The sequence below is a fragment of the Zingiber officinale genome, chromosome 10A (genome assembly GCF_018446385.1).
Source record: "Zingiber officinale cultivar Zhangliang chromosome 10A, Zo_v1.1, whole genome shotgun sequence".
NCBI lineage: Eukaryota > Viridiplantae > Streptophyta > Magnoliopsida > Zingiberales > Zingiberaceae > Zingiber > Zingiber officinale.
This window is the reverse complement of record NC_056004.1, coordinates 11680573-11708112: the sequence shown is the minus strand read 5'-3', so window position 1 is coordinate 11708112 and position 27540 is coordinate 11680573. Positions and strand designations below refer to the sequence as shown.

General features: G+C 40.4%; 1 protein-coding gene and 2 long non-coding RNA genes across 4 annotated transcripts; 2 read left to right on the top strand and 1 right to left on the bottom strand.

Annotated features, from left to right (window-relative positions):
* Positions 1-1000: 1000 nt before the first annotated feature.
* LOC122027459 lies at positions 1001-2761 on the top strand. 2 transcript variants are annotated; one of them, XR_006124418.1, is made up of 4 exons: positions 1001-1061; positions 1360-1472; positions 2101-2207; positions 2279-2761. It is a non-coding gene; the product is annotated as an uncharacterized LOC122027459 (long non-coding RNA). The 2 variants fall into 2 exon arrangements; XR_006124417.1 differs by lacking the exon at positions 1001-1061 and adding an exon at positions 1201-1221.
* Positions 2762-2816: 55 nt separating this feature from the next.
* On the bottom strand, positions 2817-3458 carry LOC122026463 (cysteine-rich receptor-like protein kinase 37). Its single transcript, XM_042585208.1, has one exon. The coding sequence runs from the start codon at positions 3402-3404 to the stop codon at positions 2817-2819; it is 588 nt and encodes a 195-aa protein (XP_042441142.1). The 5' UTR covers positions 3405-3458.
* Positions 3459-4558: 1100 nt separating this feature from the next.
* LOC122028184 lies at positions 4559-5088 on the top strand. The gene is made up of 3 exons (XR_006124667.1): positions 4559-4630; positions 4821-4923; positions 5030-5088. It is a non-coding gene; the product is annotated as an uncharacterized LOC122028184 (long non-coding RNA).
* The last annotated feature ends 22452 nt before the right edge of the window (positions 5089-27540 follow it).

Here is a 27540-nt window from a genome sequence, read left to right as displayed (position 1 = left end):
AGGGTAATTGTCACGTATTGTGAAGAGTCATAATTAGTAGTCACAAGGTGATGTTGGATCTCAACATTCTTGTAACTTGGGTAGTAATGATGTGTTGCTAGATATCGCTCATTACTTATGCTTCTAAATGGGTTTAGGAGCATTTCCTGTAACGACCCAACTCCTGGGTACTAGGCTGTGAGCCGGATCGCTACATTAACTACTGAAACTACTGTGTCGTACTATGCGGAAAACTGGGTGAAATAAAAATTTCACTATCTGACTCTGTTAATCTGACAACTGATAGACCCATACTGTTATAAGGAAGGATTCAGGACCCTTTCTGATTGGTGTACATGTGCTAAGGAGGATACTTGACCTCCCATCTGAGCTAGGAACTCAAAACTAACTTCCCAGCTAGCTCACTACAACAAAATCGCTCATAGACATCAGTGGAACAACAACGGTTTTAGGCTAAAACCGATGTCTTTGAGTATTTTACATCGGTTTTTCTAAAAACCGGTGTCTATGAGCGCAGATTTTAGCTCATAGACATCGGTTTTTTAGGCGATGTCTATGAGCGCCCCTTTTTTCGTTAATAAACATCGATTTTAACATCGGTTTTTAAAATCCGATGTTAATGAACCCGAATAAAATATTTTAATTTTCCCCACAAGCCAAAATCTGCTTAAGTGTTTTCCCTCCAAACCTAAATCTTTATCCCGCCCCTTCCTCAACGCGACCATCTCTCTCCCGATAACATAAACCGAAACCTAAACCTCCGACCATCCGACCATCCGACCATCTCTCTCAGCCTAAACCTAAACCTCTCAGCCTCATCTCCCTCTTCCCCTTCTTGAATCTCTTCCTCTTCTTAATCGTCTGATTGTTAAAGTTTGAGGATGGGGTTTGGGGTTAACCTCTCTATAAAGCGCCGAAGCCTTTTCTTTTCCCCCGACTCTCTCCGCTGTTCTTCCTCTGCTTCTCGCGACTTCGGACTTCACGCGACTGAGACCGGCGATTTCTTCTTCTCTCGGTGGCGCCGGCGAAGAGCGGACCTTGGAGCGTTGAGAGGAAGAGAGGTTAGTTACAGCCGAACCTTCTTTCTCCCCGATCCCTTCCTCCCTTCTCTGATCTCGGTGAACAACGGCGACGGATCTCGATCGGTGGATTTCGCCGGCTGTCGGGAGGGAACCAAGGGCATCGGCGTTGGATCAGGCTAGCATCGATTGTTTGGAGGAGGTAACTACCATTGTTCCTTCCCGATCTCTGTCCCTGTTCGTCGGCAAGAACAAGTCGTTGCCCTAACTTCGATCTTGGAGGTAAGGGTTTGGTTTTGGTTGTGAATTCGAACCTTGATCCTTTCTAGTGTTGATTCAGGTGGTTCTTTCTGGGAAGCAGAGACTGGTATTTTGGTCCCGGCCACCACAGCTCTGTTGGATCGATCTCTTCTTCGTATCAGTGATCGTCTCCGGTGATTGAAGGGTGCAGAGGTAATGAGGTCGATCTGTTGTTGTTGTTAACAGGTTGTTTTGATGACTTCTTGTTATTCTTTCTTCTTGATCCGGCTAGTGAAGATGCACTATGTAATGTTCTGTTTGTAGGGGATTGAGGTACGGTTTAGTTCTTGTTCCTTACCCTTGTGCGATCATTAGTTGCAGTAGATGTTACCTAATGAATCCTGTGTGTTTTGAGCTGGATCCACGGCAGAGTCAATAAGAATTTGTTTGTTCTGGTGTTGGAGGTTAAGGGTATGATGTGTTACTAGTTAACAAGGATAAGAGTTGTTATATTGGGTAATTGAATGTTGTAAATAAAGATTAACCTGAATCTGAAATGGTTTCAGTGACATTTAGGTTTCATGTTAGGTGATTATGGAAGATTGTAACCTTGAAGATCTAATGGGAATTTAGATATTGGATGGTTTAGGTTAGAATATAAATTTAATATGGTTATGTTAAAAGAAGGGAGCCGTACCTATGGTTAGCGTTTCTTTTGTATGTTCATTTCCTCCAGGTTTTTGTAATTTAATTTCCACCCTCTAGGGTTTTTTTTTAATTCAGTTTTCGATGCCTAATTCCACCCTGCTTCTTTCTGACATACATTTACACATTGTTTCAGAGGATGCGATGTGCTTATTTTAGATACTGGATTGGGAAGTGCAGAGAATCAAGCAAGGGTCAAGGAGTTGCTTCATGTGGAGGAATCAAAACTAGAGGAGGATGAGGGTAAGTGTTTTTACTCATAATATTATTTTAGTTTCTGTTCAGATCAGTTGGCACTCGATTCTGTGCTTTAGGAAATACCACTCCAGCAGTGAGATGGGTTCGAGATGATAAATATGATTGCATCCGATTAAAGCATTGCAAGGTGAGCTATATTCACTGTGTATCCCCCCTTCAGAGTACATATGTATCTGTATAGTAATTAATTTCAATATAGGCACATCAAATTACCTTAATTGTTTCTGGACATAGACTTAATCCTTTGGATTACTTTATTTTAATTGGTAGAGTATTTGCCACTATAATTTATTGCATCCACAAGGTTTGCTTTGGATAGCCTGCTCAGGTAGAGTATTTGCCACTATAATTTATTTTAATTGGTAGAGTACTCGGGGGCTAAGTAGCCCATGGCAGCACTTGTTTTGAGAGAGGAGAAAATGGCATCGTCTGCTAATAGTTTGTGCAGGGCAGAACTGGAGAGTAGGGGGTTGAAATGGCGGTCAGTGAGGACTTTTGTCGATGACATGTTTTGATGGAGCAAGGAGGGCTTGCTAGGTTTGTCGTTGTGGAGATATTCCATACTTATGTAAGAATCAAACAAATTAGGATTCCTCAAGGCAAAGTGCAAATGTAGTTAAATGACAAGATGAAATTCCATCTTAAATGATCAATGTTTGTTGCTGTTGTTGTTACAGTAGTATATTCATTATGATAGCTATCTGAGAAGGAAAATAAATAGTCATATAGGTCAAGTAGAATACCTTTAGCAATGCCTTTGATGATACAAACTCTTACAGACCAATCAAGGACCTTGTGAATCTCATCGCATTTGACATCTAGATATTCCGACAAACTCCCATTTGCAACAAAATCATAAATGAGGAAACACTCTCCTCTTGCTCTTGAATAACAGAAGCCCCTTAATCCAACTAGGTTCTCATGCCTTAGCAATGTCAATGCCTTCAAACCCATGAGAAACTCAGCTTCCTCTGACTTGCAACTAGTCTTGTTGATCCTCTTCACTGCAACCTCCGTTCCATCGTGTAGTATCCCCTTGTATGTTGCCGCAAAGCTGCTTTTCTTGCTAAGTAAATTCACCTCCGAAAAGTACTGAGTAGCACATTCTATCTCCTCCAAGTTAAACCTATAGATCTGAGGAGCCTCTTGAGATGACCCGATACTGCTCCTCTCATCGGTCATTGGATCCCAGCGGTTGGAGTACTCAAGGCTAATGAGTGGAGAAGCAGTTTGATATGAGCACTTAGCAGTTGGATCAGTGCTATTGAGGCCAACAGCTTATTTTCTGCATAAACCTTTAACATAGTGTTGTAGTAGGTTTCTAAATTAAAACTGTCTATAATTTCTAAATTACTTATAAAGCTATATCCTTTTATGTCGACTTATAATTTATTTTATTAAGATTTTTGAACTTACGCATCACCTTCAGATTTAAGTTAGTTACTTTATTTTCATTGTCTTTGAAGGACTACTGTTATTATATATTTTCCTGATTTCTTGTCATGGTTATTCCTTATCCTCTATCCTTTATGTACTTTCTTTTGCTTTAGATGCTAGAACAAAAAGCAAACTAATGTAACCCAGTGTGCTGATGTAGTTGCTTCAAAAATAAAGCATGGTTAAAGATCCCCAGTAGATGATGCAGTGCTCATTCCTTGCATAAACAAATCCAAACACCAAGCAAGGTATATACATCACCGTCATCCTCCTCCATATGAGTTTCATTCCATGGCACACCCATCGCTCTCTCCAACTAACACGACCAGTGTAAAGAAGCCCAAGTTGGAACACAAGTTCTCGAGGATAGCCGATGGCTTTACCTCCTTACAGCAGGTAATTTATTTATTTCACGGAAGAATAAAGCTGTTTGAGAAGCCCATAATTAACGCACATTAATTATATTGCTCTGTGGCGTGCAATTTCAACAGGTAACAGAGGAGCTGACAAAATCTGGGCTTGAATCATCAAATCTCATTGTAGGAATTGACTCACAAAAAGCAATGAGTGGACAGGTACAGGTCGATGGATTCTTGTGTTTCATTAAAGCACAAATCTAATTGATTGTCTCCGATCCGTCGATAGGTAAGAACTCATTCCATGGCAGCAGCTTGCACCACGTTGGAACTACTAAAAATCCTTATGAACAAGCAATTTCAATTATTGGACGAACCTTGTCATCATTTGACGAAGATAACTTAATCCCATGCTTTGGTTTCGGAGATGGTAAGCACACATGCATCCTGCTTGGTACTGCAATGTGATAGCGGAATTTAGCTTTTAATTAACCTTTGAAATCCTATGGCTGACTGGATTTGCAGCATCTACATATCAAAGTGTACACCTTCTATATGGAGCTAGATTTGCAAAAGCCATATCCAACTCGAGGAAGTGACTTATTGACATGGGAGGTAGGTGTACCTCTTTAGTTCCGCTTTTAACCAAATATCCCTATAAAGATTCATTTGTGTGCTCTTAACAGATCTATTCCTACAACGTTGTTATCTAGGATTAGCATTTATTTTGTTAAATGTGATTTATGCACCTATAATTATTCTGGTGAAGTTAGCATTCTATTAAACTAGATTATGACCTTTGCAGAGAACTTATTGGTAACCAAGGACTTTGTGAAGATAGCAAATTTTGGCCTTGCTCGTGAAGTTCATTCGAAGCCACCATTCACAGAATAGGTTTCAACACGCTGGTAAGCATGTTTATGACAAGCACTTGTGATCTTATATTTTTTATTTGATACATGTACACATTTGTTTTAGTTATTTGACATAGGGTGGATTTATGTGTTTTTACAGTTTACAAATCTCAAGTACTCCAGAGTTGAAATTGATGAAATGCAGTTCGAGTGGGCTGAATGCATGCTAGATTACATTTGAAGTGCGGTTCTACCTTGATGTGTTAAAAGAATGTTCTACCTTGATTTTGATATCTATTAGCTAGCTTTTGATGTAAAAAGAATGTTTGGGTATTTTATGGATATTGTTGTAAGAAGATTATTTATATAATTTGTGAATATTTGTGTATTTTATGGATATTATTGAATGAAGAATATTTGTACAATTTGTGAATATTTGTGTATTTTTTTTTTGTTATTGTCGGTTTTAAAATCAAATCTGTGCTGTTAAAAAAAATACATATTACATCGGTTTTCCACCGATGTAAAACCGGTGTTATAAAGTAATATTACATCAGTCATTTACCGCTGCCAAAACTGGTGTTATTAACATACAATATTACATCGGTTTTACACCGTGTATAAAACGGTGCCGTTAAGTGATACTACACCGGTTAATAACCGATTCGAAAACCGGTGTCGTTAAGTGATACTACACCGGTTTTAACCCGATGTCTAAAATGGCAGACTTTTAACATCGGCTTCATAGACATCGGTCGAAAATCAAATAGACACCGGTGGAAAACCGATGTCTATGAGCGATTTTGTTGTAGTGGCTGCTGATCGATCCACGGATCGATCAGACTTACTACGATTCTGTGCCCTGCTGGATCGGTCTACGGACCGATCCAGGTATGTCTGGATCGGTCGGCTGACCGATCCAGGTACCTGGAAATCGCTATTCTGTACACTTCTGGATCGGTCGGCAGACCGATCCAGGTATGTCTGGATCGGTCGGCTGACCGATCCAGGTACCTGAAGCTCTCTGGAAACTACTGTATCCAGGAGGATACAGTAGCATACTGTATCCCGCTGGATCGGTGGCTGACCGATCCAGTGGAACAGCTCAGACCCTGATCGGTCTGGAGACCGATCAGTGTCTGATTTCACTCGAGAGTTCTGATTTCAGCACTTTGGCGTGCTAAATCATCACACAATAGTTCTAAAACAACAGAAATACATTCTAGCATGTAAGTACTAATGTTCTAAACATGATAAGCTAAACACGACATAGTTACTAAGCTAGAACAATTAGTAACAAGACTAAGTATGAAACTAGACATGATAAGTGCTAAAACTGAAATAAAAGCGTATAGATCCCAAGGATCTTTATTCCAGACCCCTTGCACACACACATCATCGTAGCATCGCCCTCCAGCCTCCGCTAATTCACTTTTCTTTTACCGGTATCTGCAGTATAAGAAAAGTAGTATCTGTAAGCCAATAAGCTTAGTAAGAAACCATCTACCTCACAAAAGCATGCATACGATGCAAATATGATTTTTAATCATGCTGTTTGAAAAATATACTGAATATGCAAGCATGGCATGGCATGGTATCACACAAAGCATGGCATAACATATAAACTGAACATGCTTGAAACTGATCATGGCATACTTATAAACTGAGCATGAGACTGAACTAGTCAAGCATATATCTAAATCTGTACACGAACTCAAATCATGTAAACTGAACCTGAACTGAACTGAAAGCTAAATTAGTGTTCTCATCACTGGTTTCAAATTTGAAAACTATACATATAATAGATGAAAATACTAAACATGCTGTTGGGCCCTGGCAACTGTACTTACTGTGCGCGCATCCCTACGAGACCCGGGATTGCAAGTTCCGAATCCAGCAGGGTTACTAGGTTATCTGAACCTAGGGACGACTGTGGGAGTCCAGCCCATGGATATCTGATCCAAGTACAGTGCCAACTGAATAAAAGTAAAATACTGAATACTGTTTTATTTTACTTTGCTGTTCTAGGTTATCTGAACCTAGAGCTAGGTTATCTGAACCTAGAGGCTACTGTGGGAGCCCACCCAATGGATATCTGATCCATATAGCTGTAGTAACTGATAATAAACTGAATAAAATGTTTCTAGTACATTTTACATACTGTTAGGACGCCTACTGGTGCATCCTTCTGAACTAGGCATTCTACCGAATGCTTGGTGTGCACTAAAAGCACACCCTAAAACTGAAAACTGTAAAACTACTGAACTAACGCTAAAACTAACAAGCGAGAGCAATTATACTGCAGGTGAGGGGTTTCTTACCTCAATCGCAAGGTTTTTCTTACGATTCTATCCGCTAGGTTTTCCGGAAAACTGATCCTCTCGACGATCCGTTCACGTCTTCGCGTTCCTCTCGCGGAGATGGACCGTCTCGTGTCGGAGATGTCGCCGGAAGGTCCTCCTATGACCCTAGAGAAAGAACCCTAGGTTGGTTCTTGGTTGGCGCCGAGAGAAGGAGAGGAGAAGGGGTGTTCGGCGTTGAGGGTTTGGAGAGGGAAAGTGGCGTGAGGTTTTCGTGAGGAGGAATTGCTGAACCAACTTGAAAATAAACCACACCCCAACTTAAGTTCTTATTTATATTAAGTGGGTAACTAGGCTCAACTCTAATATAAATATAATTGATTCCTCTTTCTTTCAGCACGGCCCTGCTGGGTTCAACTGGTTACTAACATTATCCCTTACACCATAGGTCTTGGGTTCGATTCCCGCTTAAGCCATTTTCGTTACTAATTATTTTTGCTACTTCCGCTACTCGGAAAATTCCGGAAAAATATCTAAAAATTCCAGAAAAATCGTAGCATATTTCTAATATAGTTTTGAGAATTTTCGGGCGTTACAATCCCCCATACCTTATAAAAAGTTCGTCCCCGAACTTAAAACAATTCTGGGTACTTCTGTCTCATGCTGGCCTCTGTCTCCCATGTCGCCTCTGCTGCTGTGTGATTTTGCCCGCTGACTTTGACTAATGGTACTTCCTTGTTCCGTAATTTCTTTACTGCTCGGTCTATTATCTGAATAGGCCGACTGTTATAGCGGAGATCATCACGGACCTGTACCAACTGGGGCTCAATCACCTGGGTGGCGTCTGGAATATGCTTCTTCAGTATGGAGACATGAAATACGTTGTGGACAGCTGACATCTCCTGAGGTAGCTCTAGCTCATATGCTACCTTGCCCACTCTCTTCGTGATAAGGTATGGTCCCACATATCTGGGAGCTAGCTTGCCCTTCTTCCCAAAACGCATGACTCCCTTCATGGGAGCTACTCTGAGGAAAACTGTATCCCCAACTGAAAACTCTAGGGGTCTGCGTCGTGTATCAGCATAGCTCTTCTGACGGCTCTGTGCTGTCTCTATCCTCTGGCGAATCTGCTGTATGGCTGCTGTGGTATCTGCTACTAGATCTGTCTGAAGCTCTAGTTCCTTCTGTTCACCACTCTCATACCAGCAGATTGGTGATCTGCACCTCCACCCATAGAGTGCCTCATAAGGTGCCATGCCGATAGTGGCCTGATAACTGTTGTTGTATACACTAGACTCAGATATTTGCACCAACTTCCCTTGAAATCTAGGGCACAAGCTCGGAGCATATCTTCGAGTACCTGATTTACTCGCTCCGTCTGACCATCTGTCTGAGGATGGAAGGCTGTGCTGAATTTTAACTGGGTGCCCATAGCTGACTGTACACACTTCCAGAAGTGTGATGTAAATCTGCTGTCTCTGTCTGATATAATGGTTCGTGGGACTCCATGCAGCCTGACAATCTCCTTGAGATATAACTGAGCTAGCTGCTCCATGGAATAGGATATTCTGATAGCTAAGAAGTGGGCTGATTTAGTCAACCTGTCGACTATTACCCAGATGGCATCAAAACCATTCGTGGTTCTGGGTAACCCCACTATGAAGTCCATGGAGATATCCTCCCACTTCCATTCTGGGATCTGGATCGGCTGCAGAACTCCTCCTGGTCGCTGATGTTCTGCCTTAACCCTTTGACAGGTTAGACAGATGCTGACGTATCTGGCGATATCTCGCTTCATCCCAGGCCACCAAAATCGTTTCTTTAGATCCTGATACATTTTGGTGGAACCAGGATGCATCGCATAGGGAGTCCTGTGAGCCTCGTCTAGAATCTATTTTTGTAGTTCCTCCTGATCTGGAACACAAAGTCTGTCACCACAGTACACTACCCCACTCGCGGACACTCTGAACTCTCCACTTTCTGATTCTGCTAACCCTTGCTTGATTTTCTGGATTTCAGGATCCTGCTCCTGAGCTGTCTGGATATCATCAAGCAAGGTAGATGCTAAGGACATAGTGGAAAGCTGCCCGACTATAAGCTCGAGACTAAAAGCTGTAATCTCCTTCCTTAGGGGTGGTGACATAGCTGCTAAAGATAATAAGGTAGCACTGGACTTCCTGCTGAGTGTGTCTGCTACCTTATTAGCTTTCCCTGGATGGTAGAGGATATCTATGTCATAATCCTTGACCAGCTCTAACCATCTGCGCTGTCGCATATTCAGATCCTTCTGAGTAAAGAAATACTTCAGACTTTGATGATCTGTATACACTCTGCACTGAGCTCCGTACAAATAATATCTCCAAATCTTGAGAGCGAACACCACTGCTGCAAGCTCAAGGTCGTGAGTAGGATAGTTCCTCTCATAATCCTTGAGTTGTCTGGAGGCATAGGCGATCACCTTGCCCTGCTGCATCAGTACTGCTCCTAATCCCAATTTAGAGGCGTCACTGTAGATGTCGAAGCTGTCTGTGTTTTCTGGTATAGCTAAAATAGGAGCACTGGTCAATCTCCGTTTTAGTTCACTGAAGCTGTTCTCGCAGTCCTCTGTCCACTGAAATTTCTTGTTCTTCCTGGTGAGAGCTATCAGTGGGGAGTCCTCTACGAATTTCCTGTAGTAGCCTGCTAATCCCAGAAAGCTTCTGATTTCACTGGCGTTCCTGGGTCTCTTCCAGTTACTTACTACTTCTATCTTGCTGGGATCTACCATAACACCATCCTTGGAGATGATGTGACCTAGAAAGGCTACCTGGTCTAGCCAAAATTCACATTTTGTGAATTTGGCGTACAGCTGGTTCTGCTGAAGGATCTGTAAAACTGTCTTCAAATGCTCTGCATGGTCCTCCTGAGTGCCTGAATAGATAAGAATGTCATCGATGAACACGATGACAAACTTGTCTAAGTATTCTCTGAATACTCTGTTCATGAGGTCCATGAAAGTAGCTGGAGCATTTGTCACGCCGAAAGGCATGACTACGAACTCATAATGTCCGTATCTGGTCCTGAAAGCTGTTTTAGGTATATCACCTTCCTTGACTTTAACCTGGTGATATCCTGATCTGAGGTCAATTTTAGAGAACACTGTAGCTCCCTTTAGCTGGTCAAACAGGTCATCTATCCTGGGGAGAGGGTACCTGTTTTTAATTGTGACCTGGTTCAAGGCACGGTAGTCTATGCATAGGCGCATGCTTCCATCCTTCTTCTTCACGAACAACACAGGTGCTCCCCATGGTGAATGACTAGGGCCTATGAAACCTTTGTCAAGAAGCTCCTGTAATTGCTCCTGAAGTTCCTTCAGTTCTGCTGGAGCCATGCGGTATGGTGCCTTAGAAATTGGATTTGTGCCGGGAATGAGCTCTATCTCAAATTCAATCTCCCTGTCTGGTGCTAAGCCTGGTAGCTCTTCAGGGAAGACTGCTGGGTAGTCACAAACGACTCGAACCTCTGATAGCTGTTGGTTCTTGTCCTGGCTGGTGTTGACCACATTTGCTAAAAATCCCATGCATCCTGAATCCAATAGCTGCTGTGCTTTCAATGCTGAGAGAAGCTTCCTGGCTTTTCTCTTTGATTTTCCCATGTACTCAAACTGTACTCCTGCTTCAGGTTGGAATATGACCTTCTGTTTATGGCACTCTATAGAAGCGCCGTATCTGATCAGAAAATCCATTCCAAAGATGACATCGTAGTCAGTCATTTCTAGCATTATCAGATCACCAAAAAGTTCTCTGTCTGCTATAATGACTGGCACTGCTCTGAGCCAGTACGTAGATGCCATAATCTCCCCTGAGGGTAGCGTTGTCAGAAACTGACTGTTGAGTAACTCTGGAGGTGTTGCTAATTTCTCGGCAAATGCCCTGGATACATAAGAGTGGGTTGCCCCAGTATCGAATAATACAGTTGCATTATGCTGTAAAATACTGATCTGACCTGTGACAACTGTCGAGGCATTTGCTACGTCCTCTCTGGTCAGTGAGAAAATCCTGGCGTTTGTGTTAGCTGTGGGGGCTTCTAATCTGCCCTGACTGATCTGTGGACCGTCTAAGGCAGCATACATCTGGTGTAGCTGCGCTGGCTGAACTCCATACTGTATCGGCTGAGGCTGAGAAAGATTGTTCTTGTTCGGGCACTGCTTAGCCATGTGTCCTTCCTGTCCACATTCAAAACAACCTCGCGTACCCTTGCGGCAAACTCCTGGATGATGTTTCCCACAAGTAGCACACTTGGGATGTCTGGAATGTTTTCCAGCTGGTCCTCCTTTTGGGTCACTGCTTGCCTTGCGTTTCCCCTTCCAGTTGGAGCTATGCCCTTGTTGTTTCTGCTGAGTACCTGAGCCAGCTTGTCTCTTGGGTTCTGTGGAAACCTGCTTCTGCTGGGTGATGCTGTGCTGATAGTGCTCGGTGATCAGAGCACTACTCACTAGTTCCTCTGTGGTTTGTGGCCTATGAACGCCACCAGCCACATTCATTGTGATCTATGGTCTGAGCATCTTCAGCATCAACTGTACTCGCTCCTTCTCTGAGCTGACTAGTTCTGGACACAGACGGGCCAACCTGTTGAATTTCTTCACGGCCTCCTGAACTGATAGGTTGCCCTGACGAAATTCTGTAAACTCATCATAGTGTCGGTTCGTGACTTGCATGTGAAAGAATTCCTCGAAGAATTCTTTCTCGAAGTTGGCCCATGTCATCTGGTTTACTGGCCACTTCGATTTAATCCGCTCCCACCACATGCTTGCGTCTCCTGTTAAACAGAAGGAGGCACACTTCACCTTTTCGTGCTCTAGCCAGTCTAGAAGCTCCATCGTGCTTTCCAGTGTTTTAAACCATGCCTGAGCATCCCATGGTTCGCTGGTGCCTGAGAAGTTCTCGGGCTTAATTCTCTACCACTGGATAAGGTAAGCTTCTCTCTTAGCCCCTGCTACTGGGGCTACTGGGACTGGTACTGCAGGCTGAGCTGGTACAACCTCTGTGATTACTGGAGTCGTGAGGTTCGGTACTGGAGTGACTGGGGGAGTAGTCTGCTGGTTAGCCTTTAAGGAGGCTATCTCCTGTTGCTGATCAGCTAACTGCTGCTGTAGCTGAGCCACTAGTGCTGTAAGGTCTGGGGGAGGCACTGAACTGCCTGCCTCATGCTGGGGCTCAGTCGCTGATGCTTTCTTAGCTGGACGTCATCGTACCATTTTCTAAATAGCAGAGAACATATTTATAACTAGGCTATCATGTTATAGTTAACTACTGGTAGCATGTTAACTACTATCACTGTAAACATGAATTAATTAACTACCAACATGGGAGCAACATGAAAGCACATATAACTGATATGAAAGTTGAAAACAAAATTGAGTGAGAGATGTTCTTACTTGGAAGCTGTAGGCACAATGCTGAGGTGTGTGTAGGAAGTAAGGAACACTGCTCTGATACCACTCTGTAACGACCCAACTCCTGGGTACTAGGCTGTGAGCCGGATCGCTAAATTAACTACTGAAACTACTGTGTCGTACTATGCGAAAAACTGGGTGAAATAAAAATTTCACTATCTGACTCTGTTAATCTGACAACTGATAGACCCATACTGTTATAAGGAAGGATTCAGGACCCTTTCTGATTGGCGTACATGTGCTAAGGAGGATACTTGACCTCCCATCTGAGCTAGGAACTCAAAACTAACTTCCCAGCTAGCTGCTGATCGATCCACGGATCGATCAGACTTACTACGATTCTGTGCCCTGCTGGATCGGTCTACGGACCGATCCAGGTATGTCTGGATCGGTCGGCTGACCGATCCAGGTACCTGGAAATCGCGATTCTGTACACTTCTGGATCGGTCGGCAGACCGATCCAGGTATGTCTGGATCGGTCGGCTGACCGATCCAGGCACCTGGAAATTTCCTCCGAGGCTACTGTATCGAGCTGGATCGGTCGGCTGACCGATCCAGGAGGATACAGTAGCATACTGTATCCCGCTGGAGCGGTCGGCTGACCGATCCAGTGGAACAGCTCAGACCCTGATCGGTCTGGAGACCGATCAGTGTCTGATTTCACTCGAGAGTTCTGATTTCAGCAGTTTGGCGTGCCAAAACATCACACAATAGTTCTAAAACAACAGAAATACATTCTAGCATGTAAGTACTAATGTTCTAAACATGATAAGCTAAACACGACATAGTTACTAAGCTAGAACAATTAGTAACAAGACTAAGTATGAAACTAGACATGATAAGTGCTAAAACTGAAATAAAAGCGTATAGATCCCAAGGATCTTTATTCCAGACCCCTTACACACACACATCATCGTAGCATCGCCCTCCAGCCTCCGCTAATCCACTTTTCTTTTACCGGTATCTGCAGTATAAGAAAAGTAGTATCTGTAAGCCAATAAGCTTAGTAAGAAACCATCTACCTCACAAAATCATGCATACGATGCAAGTATGATTTTAAATCATGCTGTTTGAAAAATATACTGATTATGCAAGCATGGCATGGCATGGTATCACACAAAGCATGGCATAACATATAAACTGAACATGCTTTAAACTGATCATGGCATACTTATAAACTGAGCATGAAACTGAACTAGTCATGCATATATCTAAATCTGTACATGAACTCAAATCAGGAAAACTGAACCTGAACTGAACTGAAAGCTAAATTAGTGTTCTCATCACTGGTTTCAAATTTGAAAACTATACATATAATAGATGAAAATACTAAACATGCTGCTGAGGCCCTGGCAACTGTACCTACTGTGCGCGCATCCCTACGAGACCCGGGATTGCAAGTTCCGAATCCAGCAGGGTTACTAGGTTATCTGAACCTAGGGACGACTGTGGGAGTCCAGCCCATGGATATCTGATCCAAGTACAGTGCCAACTGAATAAAAGTAAAATACTGAATACTGTTTTATTTTACTTTGCTGTTCTAGGTTATCTGAACCTAGAGCTAGGTTATCTGAACCTAGAGGCTACTGTGGGAGCCCACCCAATGGATATCTAATCCATATAGCTGTAGTAACTGATAATAAACTGAATAAAATGTTTCTAGTACATTTTACATACTGTTAGGACGCCTACTGGTGCATCCTTCTGAACTAGGCATTCTACCGAATGCTTGGTGTGCACTAAAAGCACACCCTAAAACTGAAAACTGTAAAACTACTGAACTAACGCTAAAACTAACAAGCGAGAGCAATTATACTGCAGGTGAGGGGTTTCTTACCTCAATCGCAAGGTTTTTCTTACGATTCTATCCGCTAGGTTTTCCGGAAAACTGATCCTCTCGATGATCCGTTCACATCTTCGCGTTCCTCTCGCGGAGATGGACCGTCTCGTGTCGGAGATGTCGCCGGAAGGTCCTCCTATGGCCCTAGAGAAAGAACCCTAGGTTGGTTCTTGGTTGGCGCCGAGAGAAGGAGAGGAGAAGGGGTGTTCGGCGTTGAGGGTTTGGAGAGGGAAAGTGGCGTGAGGTTTTCGTGAGGAGGAATTGCCGAACCAACTTGAAAATAAACCACACCCCAACTTAAGTTCTTATTTATATTAAGTGGGTAACTAGGCCCAACTCTAATATAAATATAATTGATTCCTCTTTCTTTCAGCACGGCCCTGCTGGGTTCAACTGGTTACTAACATTATCCCTTACACCATAGGTCTCGGGTTCGATTCCCGCTTAGGTCATTTTCGTTACTAATTATTTTTGCTACTTCCGTTACTCGGAAAATTCCGGAAAAATATCTAAAAATTCCAAAAAAATCGTAGCATATTTCTAATATAGTTTTGAGAATTTTCGGGCGTTACATTTCCAACGTTACAAGAACCTATTGGGTCACACACAAAGGGCAATTAGATGGAGATTAGGTTCATTTGATGAACCAAGAGGATTAGGTTCATGTGATGAACCAAATTGGATTAAGAGTAATCCAAAGTAAACTAATTGAGTTGGACTCAATTTGGTTCATGTGTTAAATAAGTCTAATTTGGACTCAGACTCATTGAGCCAATTTAATTCAATGAATAGAGGTTCATTGAATTAAAATTAACTTGAACCAATGGTTAGATTTGATCAACCATGGGAGAGAAAAAAAATCAAGTTTGACTTGACTTATGTAGGAAGATAAAGAGTCAAATTTTGACTTGACTTTGACTTGACCAATGCTACATCATCAAGGCTTCTTCATTTGGTCAAGTTTGACTTGACCAAATGCCACCTCATGGAGGAGATCAAGAGACTTGACTCTTGATATTCCATGGGGGTTTAGAAGCATAAAGTGGCCGGCCACTTTGGTGGGGGTTACAAGTGTGAATTGATTTTTCATTCAAGGTTTCTTCTTCCTCTCTACCTTTCTTCTCTCCTTCTCTTCCACCATTGCTGATCCTCTAAGGTTGCTACCACATCTTCAGAGGTTCTCTCCATCGATTTGTTCGTGTGGATACACATAGAGGGTTGTACACTTGACAACCTTGAGATCCGGCGAACCTTGGACGAGCGTGATTTGCGAAGGCCTTCACATCAAGGGTAATCTCTTTTTGTTTGTAGATCTAGTGTAGATCTAGGTTAGAGAAACTCGTACACGTAGAAAATTTTGTTTTATAAGTTCGCACGGATCCGGTGGCATGGGATTCGGGGTTTCTGCAACGCAAAAAAGCGGTTTTTACGGCCCGAAAACCCCAACAGTGGTATCAAAGCCATGTGCGAAGCGTGTACGAGTTTCTTTTATATTTTTATGAAAAATATCAGTTCTGTAAATTTCTGTAAATTTATGATTTTTATGTATTTTATGGTTATTTTTCTCGTAGAAGCGAAGCAACAAGTGTTTGAACACTTGTTGGCTTCCACTACCGAGAAATACCTTCCGAATCGGCAAGGTCTCGCCCAAAATGATTTGGGACAGCGGGCTAAGGCACTATAGGATCGCTTAGGAACACTCGCGATGGTTATATCGCAAGTAGGGGTGCTGCCCCTAACCCCGCAAGGGGCTTTGTTCCGCGATCGCGCCCGAAAATCGCTAATCGGGACCGCCGGGAAGTTGCGACTCATAAAATTGTAAAAATATTATAAAAATTACAGAAATTTATGGAAATTACATAATTTATAATTATGTATTATTTTGTGATGGTCATGGCCCAAAGTACCCAATTTGATTGGAAATATGTGTTGTAATTCATAATATTGGAATGCCCCGCCCCTCCTGCTAAGGCGACGGGGGTTACTTGACGACTCTTGCATACTTAATGTTGGGTTCTTCGGGCCATGAAAACCGTTTTTTCGCGTCGCGGAAACCCCGAGTCACCCAAAGCCATGGATCTCGTGCAAAGATTCGTAAACAAAATTATCGAAAAACCTTTTTCTTGTACGAGTTTGTAAAAACTTTAGATCTACACTAAAGTTAAGATCATTACCCTTGTAGCGAAGCCCTTCGCGTTCCCACTTGTCCAAGATGTCGCCGGATCTCTAGTTGTCAAAGTAGACAACCTCTATATGTATCCACACGGACACAAGTAGAAGGAGATGACCAAAACACAAGGTGTGCTAGCACCAATGGAGTGTTCGGCCAAGGAATGGGAGAAGGAGAAGAGAGAGCACCCAAGGGAGAAGAAGAGTGAATAAAATAAAATTAAGAGGAAATTCAAAAAACCCCTTAGCCATCAAGCGGTCGGCCACTCTAGGAAGTGTAACCCCCACATTAATTCCAATTAATGTGGAGACCATTAAGAGTTGTAACCCCCATGAGGTGGCACTCTAGGATGATGTGGATCAACACTATTGGTCCACATCTTGCCACCTCACTAAATGACATGGCAACAAGTGTAACCTCCTCATTTAATGTGGGCCGGCCACATTAAATGCTATAAAGGCTTGCAACCTCCATGAGGTGGCACACATTGATGATGTGGAGCAATCCTATTGGTCCACATCTTGCCAACTCACTAGTGATGTGGCAAAAAGTCAAGTCAAACATGACTTTTTCTCTTCCTCTCAAATCAAGTCAAACTTGATCAAATCTCTCTCATGGTTGATCTAATCCAACCATATGATTCAATCCAACTTAATATAATGAATCTAATTCATTAAATTAAGTTGATTTAATGAGTCATAATCTAAATTAGACTCATTGAATACATGAATCAACTTAAGTCCAACTCAATTAGCCCAATTTGGATTACTCTTAATCCAATATGATTCATCAAATGAATCTAATCCTCTTAGTTCATCATATGAACCAAATCTCCATCTAATTGTCCTTAGTGTGTGACCCTATAGGTTCTTGTAACGTTGGCAATGCCCTAAACCCATTTAGGAGCATAAGTAATGAGCGGTATCTAGCAACACATCATTACTACCCAAGTTACAAGAATGTCAAGATCCGACATCACCTTGTGACTACCAATTGTTACTCCTCACAAAATATGTCATTGTCCTTCTATCCTAGACATCTAGATTGATCAATATGAGGCATAGACCGTGTCATCCTCTAATCAATCTAAATCTTGAACTCCAAGTAGACTCACTCGATCAAATGAGCTCAACATCTAATGTTGACTCATTTGGGCATGGCCATGCACTTCGTGGTCTAACTCTATCAAGAATATTGATGTCACTCCCGTCATATGGGAGGGATAGATCCCATCTACATCACTCACATCCCTCTGCATAATTTGTTACATACCCAGTAATCGCCTTTATAGTCCACCCTGTTACGGGTGACGTTTGACGAAACCAAAGTACATAACTCCTTTTGTAGGGATCCATGGTGACTTCAGGTCTAAGGACTAATAGTCATACTAATAGCCACATGAGAAAGTATATGACACTCATATAACGATCCATGATACTTTCTCATGGCGGGTCATTCAGTATACATTCTCTAATGCATACCCATATGTCAGCTTGATATCTCTATATCCATGACTTGTGAGATCAAGTCATCGAGCTGACCACTAAGCTTTTAAGATAAGCATATGAATGTAGGATTTTGCCTTAGAAAAAATAAAAGGAAGTGGGTTGAAGCAAAAAGAAATAAAATGAAATAAAAAGAAGAGGAGGTCAAGGATTGAACCTTGAACCTCTTATATTATAATTTAGAGAATTAATTAGTATAAACCAATTGGGATAGAGAGAAGATATTGATAGCAAAGGAGGGAAACTCATGATAAGGGTGAGAGTAAAAGTTAGCCAAAAGAAAACAAGAAAAGAGCAAGAGAAAGGCAACTTGCCTTCCTTCCTTCTCTCCCTCTTTCTCTCTTCTCTTGCCGAAAATAAAAGAGGCTAATTAAGGGGATTCATTCCCCCTTATTTCACCATGAATTATGAGGATAAATAAATAAATAAAAATAAAAAGAAAATAGAGAAAAAGGGCTAAGGGAGAAGGAAAGCAAAAACTAATTTTGCTACTTCTTCCTCCTTAACATAAAAGGGAGTAAGTAAAGAGAAGAATTCTAATTTTTCTCTCATTTCTCTCATTCTTCCCTTTCCCTCACCGAGAACCTCAGTCCCCTCTCCTCCATCTTCGGCCCCAAGCCAAGGTTTTCTCCTATGAAAGCCTAAGATACAAGGAGGACTTAGCAAGGGAATCAAGGAAAGGGAACTAGAAGAAGAGGCTACTTCTTCCATCACCACACCTTAGATCCACAAGCGAAAAGGATGTAAGCTTCCCCTCACCTGTGGTACAAGGATTTTTATGTGATTTTCGGATTTTATGAGGATTAGAAACCTAGAATAGAATTTAAGAAAAAAATTCGTCCAAAGAAGAGTTTTCAAATCTAGGAAGGTTTAAACAAGTCCTCATTTCATAATATTTTTCTATGCTATGCAGGAAGGTTTTCCTTCATGTTTTTATACCTATATGATGCTTGGTCAGAGGAGTACCTAACCCTAGAATTTTGGCCAAAAATATTTTAAAGAGGTTAGGGAAATCATTGTTTAACCAAACTAGTACAAGATTCCTTCCATGAATTACTAAGGATCTTTTATTGGTTTTTCTTGCTTGAAAGTTACTTGGAACCAAAGGAAATCCCCTCATATGTTTCGGCCAAGAAAAGAGCTTAGGGTTAGGAAGACCTTTAAATTTAAGTAACCATGTTTATATGATAGAATATAGAGTTCTCTTAAAGAATTGCATGTTGAATATTGCTAGAAATTCATGAACTCTTCATTAAGATTTTCGGCCATGTTAAGATGGATAGCTTAGGAAAGCTTAAAGAAAATTTTAACATGCTCAAGACCTCTGTGATATTAAGATATGAAAGTGGTTAAATGCTCTTATGATTAATTAGGGTATAGAGAATTTAGTTACATGATATATGACTTGTAAGGTCACAAGGGTCCTAGCCTGTTTATGAACCAAATTCGTATATGATTTTCTTAGTAATTTTTGCCATGAAACTTACTTAGGTTTTCCATGCTTTAGGCCACTTAAAACCTAGTTTAGAGAATGGTAAGTTTCGGCCATGAGGAAAAATAAAAGAAAAAGGAAAGAAACCTAGGAAGCCTAAGACACAATGCACATGTATGTTTATTATGCTTGTCTTTATACATGCTATGAAACTTGTATGACTTCCTATGCTTTTAGGCTATTTGAAACAAAGTTAACCACTGATGGGTCTCGGCCAAGTAGGGTTTAAATGACCTAGAGGCCTTAGAATTGAAACCAATTGTGTTAAAAATGCTTCTTATGGAAATATGATAATGTGTTGATTGTGTCACATGCTTGTATAATTTTTCCATGACCTAAATGGACCATTGTAGGTCTCTGCCATGAAGGGATAGATGCCCTAGAAACCCTAGAAGAAAAATTAAATATGCTCATGTCACTCTACATGAAATATGATAAGTAGAAAGCCAAAGTTCTCATGCTATATGTTGCTTAATGACCTAAAATGAGGCTAGGGTAAGTTTCGGCCATACCCTTTGTATGATACCTTATTATGAATTTATACAAGATGTTAGTTCAAGTTCACATGCTTGTATGCTTGTTTTTAGCCCTAATGAATACTTGTGAAATTTTGGCCATGACATATGTTAAGGGCTTGAAGAACTTAGGAATTAGCTCAAATATGATTACTATGTTACTTGGAAGAAAAATGCTATAAATATGGTTTAAGGTTTCCATGCTTTCATGACATTTGGGACCTTGTTTAACACCTGATAAGGTTTGGCCACATGAAGTTTAGGGACTTGGAGAACTTAGAAACCAAGTTAATCATGCTTATAATGCTTCCTATGAAATTGATGTGATGATAATTTAGGTTCCAAATGCTTGGAGGTTATTTTTACCTAAATTGAGATCTAAGGGGGTTCGGCCATGATAAGAACCCAAGGGATTAGGAAGCTTAGAACCCAAGTTAACTATGTTACCATGTTTCTTATGATAGTATAATCACATGATACACCCTTATGCTTAAACATGTATACTTGTGATTCATACTTTCCATGATATGATATGTGTTAGAAATATGCATGCTTTTATGATATGCTATGTGGATAGAAATATGCATGCTTTTATGATATGCTATGTGGTGAAAATATGCATGCTTTTATGACATGTTGTATGCCTAAGTGATGCATACCTTTATGATATGATGTATGCCTAAGTGATGCATACTTTTATGACATGATGTATGCCTAAGTGATGCATACTTTTATGATATGATGTATGCCTAAGTGATGCATACTTTTATGATATGATGTGTGCCTAAGTGATGCATGCCCTTATGATGTGTGATATGTATAAGTATGACATGTACTTTACTTTATATGGCTTGTACCAAGGGTGGGCTCCATAAGCGCCCCGGGGTCGATGGAATAAGACTCGTGCCTCGTTAGGGATGGGCTCCTAAGTGCCCCTAGGTCGATGGAGTAAGACTCGGGCCTAATATGTTTGCCTTGTAGGGGTCAAGACTTGCTACCTTGGACCTACATAGGTTGCGCGCAATATGTAAGTGGTACATAGCCGGGATCCCCTTTAAGTTGATAATATGTTCAAGTATATATGTAAGAAGAAATGGTTTTAAAGATCATGAGACATACACATGTTTTTCGGATACATGTTTTCAAAATCATATTGCATATACCTTATATTGTGATGATGCTATGATTTATGATATGCCATGATTAGATATGATTATGTTATGTTTCATGCTATGCTTTAAGAGCTTGATATGCCATGCTACCTTATGATGATGCTATGATATGCCATGATTAGATATGATTATGTTATGCATCATGCTATGCTTTAAGAGATGATATGCCATGACTAGTTATTATTTTGTTATGTTGCATGATATGCTTAAAGAGTATGATATGTTATGCCATGACTAGTTGAGATCATGTTATGTTAAGATATTCTTTGATCATGTGATGATTTTCGGTTTTATTGAGTAGGAAAGGAACTTACTGAGCCATGAGTGCTCATAGCTTACTTTCCTTGTACCACAGATAAAGGAAAAAAGCTGGATGAGCTAAAGGAGCAGCAGGAGAGGCAAGGAGATGTGTGTGGCGGTGGCTAGGCAACCAAATAAGAACCTGCTTTAAGAACTTTTAAGAATTACGCTTTCGTTTCGTAAATTGTAGTACTATATGGGTAACTTGATGTTATGTTTCTATTTATCTTGTTATCATGTTATGGAAACCATATTAGTGTAGCTCGGATTTGAAAACAAAACAAAAGTTTTATTAAACTAAGAAAATTATTTTAAGTCTTCCGTTGTAATATGTACATAGAGTATCGTAGCCCCGCCCCTTAGGGTTAGCAGGGAGGGCGGGCGTTACACTAGGAATGATTTTGAGTAGTGTTCCCTATATCATCTCACTATCGATTCAACCAATCGATTGATATAGGTAGGAACCTTTCTACTCTAGGACTTTACTATACTTATTTTATCTGGCACTAATACAAATAAGCATAATAACCAAAAATCAAATGCCTTAATATATATACATGAATATGATATACATGAGTCCATACAATCATCAAATGATTGGCTCTAGGGCTCTAACTAACACTTAACACAGCGGAAGTCTTACTTAGAGAATTTAAAAACCCTTTCTTACTTAAAAATCACAATAGACATAAAAGGTCCACATAGCATACTTATCATAAATTTTGGGTCTTAATACCAAACACATACTTAAAGTCATGGAGTCATAAAGTAAAAACATCAACATGGCAAATTTCTTATTAAATGAAAGCAGGTCATTTCTTTTAGCCAGTCCACTACCGCACACATCCCTCAAGCCCTCCTGCTGCTCCCCTAGTACATCCATTCCTTGCCTTTATATATGGTACAAGAAAGTAAGCTATGAGCACTCATGGCTCAGTAAGTTCCTTTCCTACTCACAAAAACCGCCAAGCATATTAAAATCACAAGTCATAAGGCATAAAGACAAGTGTATCATGTTAAGAGCATATCATGGCATATCATAACATAGCATAAAGTATCATGGCATAACATATCATGATCCTCAAACGTATCCTGTCATAGCATAACATCATCATAACTAGCATGGCGTAATCATAAAGTATAATCATGGTACATCCCTAAACATATATCATGCAACATATGCAACATGTCTTTTGAAAACTTATACAATACTTACTTAAACATAATCTCAACATGATTAGGGCCCCGACTTGTACCACATGCATAAATGTGCGCGTCCTATGTAGGTCCAAGGTAGCAAGTCTTGAACCCTACAAGGCATACATACTAGGCCCGTTTCTTAGTCCATCGACCTAGGGGCACTTAGGAGCCCATCCTTAACGAGGCCCGTTTCTTAGTCCATCGACCCCGGGATGCTTATGGAGCCCACCCTTGGTACAAACCATACATAAAGTAAAGTAGCATGACTTAACTTACATATCATAGTTCTTATCATTTCATGCATATCATATTTCTTAACATATCATAAAACATGCATATTTGGGCACACAGCACATGCATGAATCATAACATACATCATGAACATATCTCTTATCATAAAGCATGCATATTTGGGCACACAGCACATGCATGAATCATAGGCTTGCATAACGAACGTATCATTTTATCATGTCATAAAGTAAGCATGTTTGAGCACATAGTACATACATGGGTCATAAGCATACATGAAAGAACATAACACATATCATAAAATGACATAACCATTCATGGAATCATTAAATATCATCTCCTCATAGCATGTGAGGTATATCTAGTCACTAAACCCATATGGCCGAAAGTCATGAAAGGTCCACATGATCTCTAGACAACATACAAACATAAAAATCTCATGATATCTTCACATACTAACATAAGAAAGGTCATAAGCATGTTAACCTAAATTTTTAAGCCCTCCTAGGTTTCCAATTATTTCATAGCCGAAACCTTTCATGAAGAGAAATCAAGTTCTAAGCAACATGTAAACATGTAAACCCTATACTCATATCATATTATATTTCATAGGGAACTACTTAAGCATATTTAGTTTGGGTTCTAAGTTCCTTAAGCTCCTAATCTTATCATGGCCGAACCCTAGCTTGTCTCATTCTAGGTTACAAGTAGCATAGAGGTGTTGAACCTTAAGCCAACATGTTATACATTTTCATGAGGAACAACATAAGCATGTTTGTTTAAAATTTCAAACTTCCTAGACCCCTTAACTCATGGTGGCCGAAACCTATAACTCATGGAACTAGGTTTTTAGTGGCATAAGAGCATGGTAACTACAACAACATTTCATAGTACTTATCACAAGAAACATCATGAACATATGTAAGTTGGTTTCAAAATTTCTCTAGGCCTTACTCTAGTCTTGGCCGAAACCTATCAAGTATGAAACTAATTTTCTAGTGGCATAAGGGCATGGAAAACACAACTACCTTTCATAGTACTTACCACAAGAACATCATTAACATATGTAAATTGGTTTCTAAGTTTTCCTAGGCCTTTAATCCAAAGGTGGTCGAAACATATGAGCTTGGTCTTGTTTTTCATATGGCCTAAAAGCATGGAAACCCTACACAATTTTTTCATGGCATAATAACAAGGAACAACATGAGTAAACTTAGTTAAAAAAAATCTACACATCCTAACCTTAAAACTTGGTGTGGCCGAAAGTTATATATAACCAAAGTTCTATGTAACAAGCAACCATAAACTCATCAACTAGTTTCATATTATTTATCAAGAATTCATGAGCCTCCTAGCCTTGGTTTAAACTTTCCTAGACTTCAAATCTCCTCATAACCGAACCTTCAAAAACATGGAACAAGATTCATAACTAACATAAAAATCATGTCATAACATTTTAGCTTCATATCTTGCCTTAGGAAAAATCTTAGCATGCTTAGTCTTAGGTTTAAAACTCTTCTAGGCCTTTACTTCTTATATGGCCGAATATCCATGAGCTTTGAAATGGAGTTTCAAACAACATACAAGTAAGAGAAAAATTTAACAACCTCATTATCATAGGTACATAACAAAAGAATAAGGAAACATGCTTAGTTTGAGTCTTAAACTTATCTAGTCTTCTTGTTCATGCTTGGCCGAGAGTCTAAGGCTTATAGATCTAAGTTTTCATTATTTATTCTAGCATGGAAACCTTAGATTAATCTCTTACATAATATACATGTCACAAGGAAAATAATGAGTATATCTAGTTAAAATTTTCTTAGGCTCTTCTTCTTCTTTTGGCCGAATTTTTCATAAAGCAAGTCCTAGGTTTTTAAGCGATCTATCTTCATGGAAAACCATATAAACTATTGTACCACAGGTGAGGGGAAGCTTACCTAGTGTTCACTTGTTAATCTTTAAAGAATTTGTACCCTTGGTGAAGAGGAAGAAGGGAGCTTCTTCTTCTAGCACTCCTCTTGATTTTTATCTTGCTTGGAAGGATACACCTTGAAGGCTCCTTCTTGTAGTTTAGTTTTCTCTTAGAGAGAAACCTAAAATTGGCTTGTGAAGATGAGGAAGGAGGCTCCTAGTCTCGGCAAGGGTGAGGGAGAAGGAAAAAAAAAATGAAATCCTTTAGTTCCTTTCCTTTTTATGCTAAGTGGGTGGAAGTTACAAAGGTGAACTTTGCTTCTTTTCCTCCTTAATGCATGCATGTATTTTCTAATGAGAACATGTCTTCATTCCTTCCCCTTAACTCCGCTCTTCATTATCCCCTTAAACCCCATGAAAATATAGAATGAAAGGGAGAAGACAACTTGACTTTTGTTACTTCTTTTCTTAACCAAGAGGTAAACAAGAGGAAGAAACTACTTGGTCTTCTCTTGTTCCCTCACCAAATTGTATCTTTTACTTTTACTTTTACATATTATTCATTATCCTAGTGGTTATCATACATAGTTTTATTTCTATCCTTTGTGAGAGGTTCAAGGTTCAAACCTTCACCTCTTCTCTTTTTTTTTTTATTTCTTCTTTTGATTCTTTTTTTTTTTATTTTTATGTTCTAAAGCAACTAACACCCATATACTTATCTTATAATTTTTGTGGGTGTTACAAATATAGTCTGTGCGCCATTTTTGTGTGTTTGTACGTGTTGTACTTGATTTGCGACCTGCGCGTCGAGCCCTTCTATTTATATTCCTGTTGTAAAATAGTTTTTAGACTCGAATGTTACTCGAGTTTCACCTTTTGTAATGTACAAAATTGGAGCGGTGGAAGATCCACTCGAGAAGGAGTTATGAGGAGGGTGCGAGCAACACATGACGGTCAAAGGGAGGAGCTTGAGGAAGCTGTTGACCCTAGGTTGACCATCCAATCTTCTCATTGGCTTGATAAGATCGTAGTAGGGTCATGACTAATCACAAAATTTAATTAATTGCTTGTGTGTGTGTATGTGATGCATGCTAGAATAGTAATTAATTAGTGCCTTAACGATTATTAGATTAGATCTAAATCACGTACATGATGCACCTCCACAATTAGATTAGATCTAAATCGCGTATATGATACACATCGTCGATTATATTAGATCTCAATCGCGTCAACTCCAAATGCCTATCATGTCGTGATACCCATCACTACCTCGATCACATGTTGTTGTTGAATCTGCCAATGCAGAGCAACACATATTATCTTGGTAGGGTGCGGAGGGACAATCTTGTTCCCGCCTATCAACGCATGGATGAGTACAACTCAATTAGATTGAGTAACTAGTTAACTCAATTGGATCGAGTTTAACTATAGGCATTTTTCAATGGTTGGTAGATAGGTCAAAATCACATTTATATTAATTCTTGGACGATTTTGCCAAAGCTAACTCAAGTTTTAATATATATGCGGATCTTCATCCAATAAACAAGAGTTGCATAGGGATGTAATTGGTAATTAGTTACCTACCGATCATACTAAGTCTTGGGCAATTTAGCCAAAGATAACTCAGGGCGTGGTATGATGTGGATCTTGTCCCACACGAATTATAGTTGGTTAGAATCTAGTAGGTGTGGTTTGACCATGTCCATGACTTGATTCTACAAAAGTTCTATAATTCAGTGGGAGCATCATTTAATTAAATGCCTAATTAAATGATTAATAGAATATGATATTTATTTTCTGTATTTTTCTGTTGTAGATTACCATGTCGTCAAACATGAACTCCTTCTCCCTGCGTTCTATCCTCGATAAGGACAAGCTCAATGGAGCTAACTTCCTGGACTGGTATAGGAACCTGAGAATAGTTCTCACTCAGGAAAGAAAACTGTACGTCCTGGAGCAGCCCATTCCCGAGGCACCTCCTGCCACTGCCATGCGAGCTGATCGAGATGCTTACAAGAAGCATCAAGATGACGCATTAGATGTGTCATGTCTTATGCTCGCGACCATGAACTCTAAGCTTTAGAAGCAACACGAGTTGATGGGCGCTTATGATATGGTTGAACATCTTCGTCAACTATATCAAGGACAAGCAAGGCACGAGAGATTCGTGATCTCTAAGGCACTGTTTCAGTGCAAGATGCAAGATAGGACTCCCGTAGGCCCATATGTACTCAAAATGATTGGGTACATACAAAACCTACAGAGGTTGGGATTCCCACATGGCCAAGAGCTGGCCACTGACCTGATCTTGCAATCCTTGCCAGATAGCTATAGTGAATTCGTTCTAAATTATAACATGAACGAAATTGACAAGCCACTGCCCGAGCTACTTAGCATGTTAAGAACTGCTGAACTCAACCTTAAGAAGGTTAAGCCCAATTCCATTCTGATGGTACAAAAGCATAAGGGCAAGGGCAAGCCGAAAGGTAAGGGAAAGTCTCAAGCCAAGGGCAAAGGCAAGGCACTGAAACCCAAAGGAGGGGTTGCCAAGGATGCTACCTGCTTCCACTGCGGTCAGATCGG

Bases quoted from the DNA above. Each gene is read 5' to 3' on its own strand.
- LOC122026463 (XM_042585208.1), bottom strand. From the start codon at position 3,404: ATGACCGATGAGAGGAGCAGTATCGGGTCATCTCAAGAGGCTCCTCAG.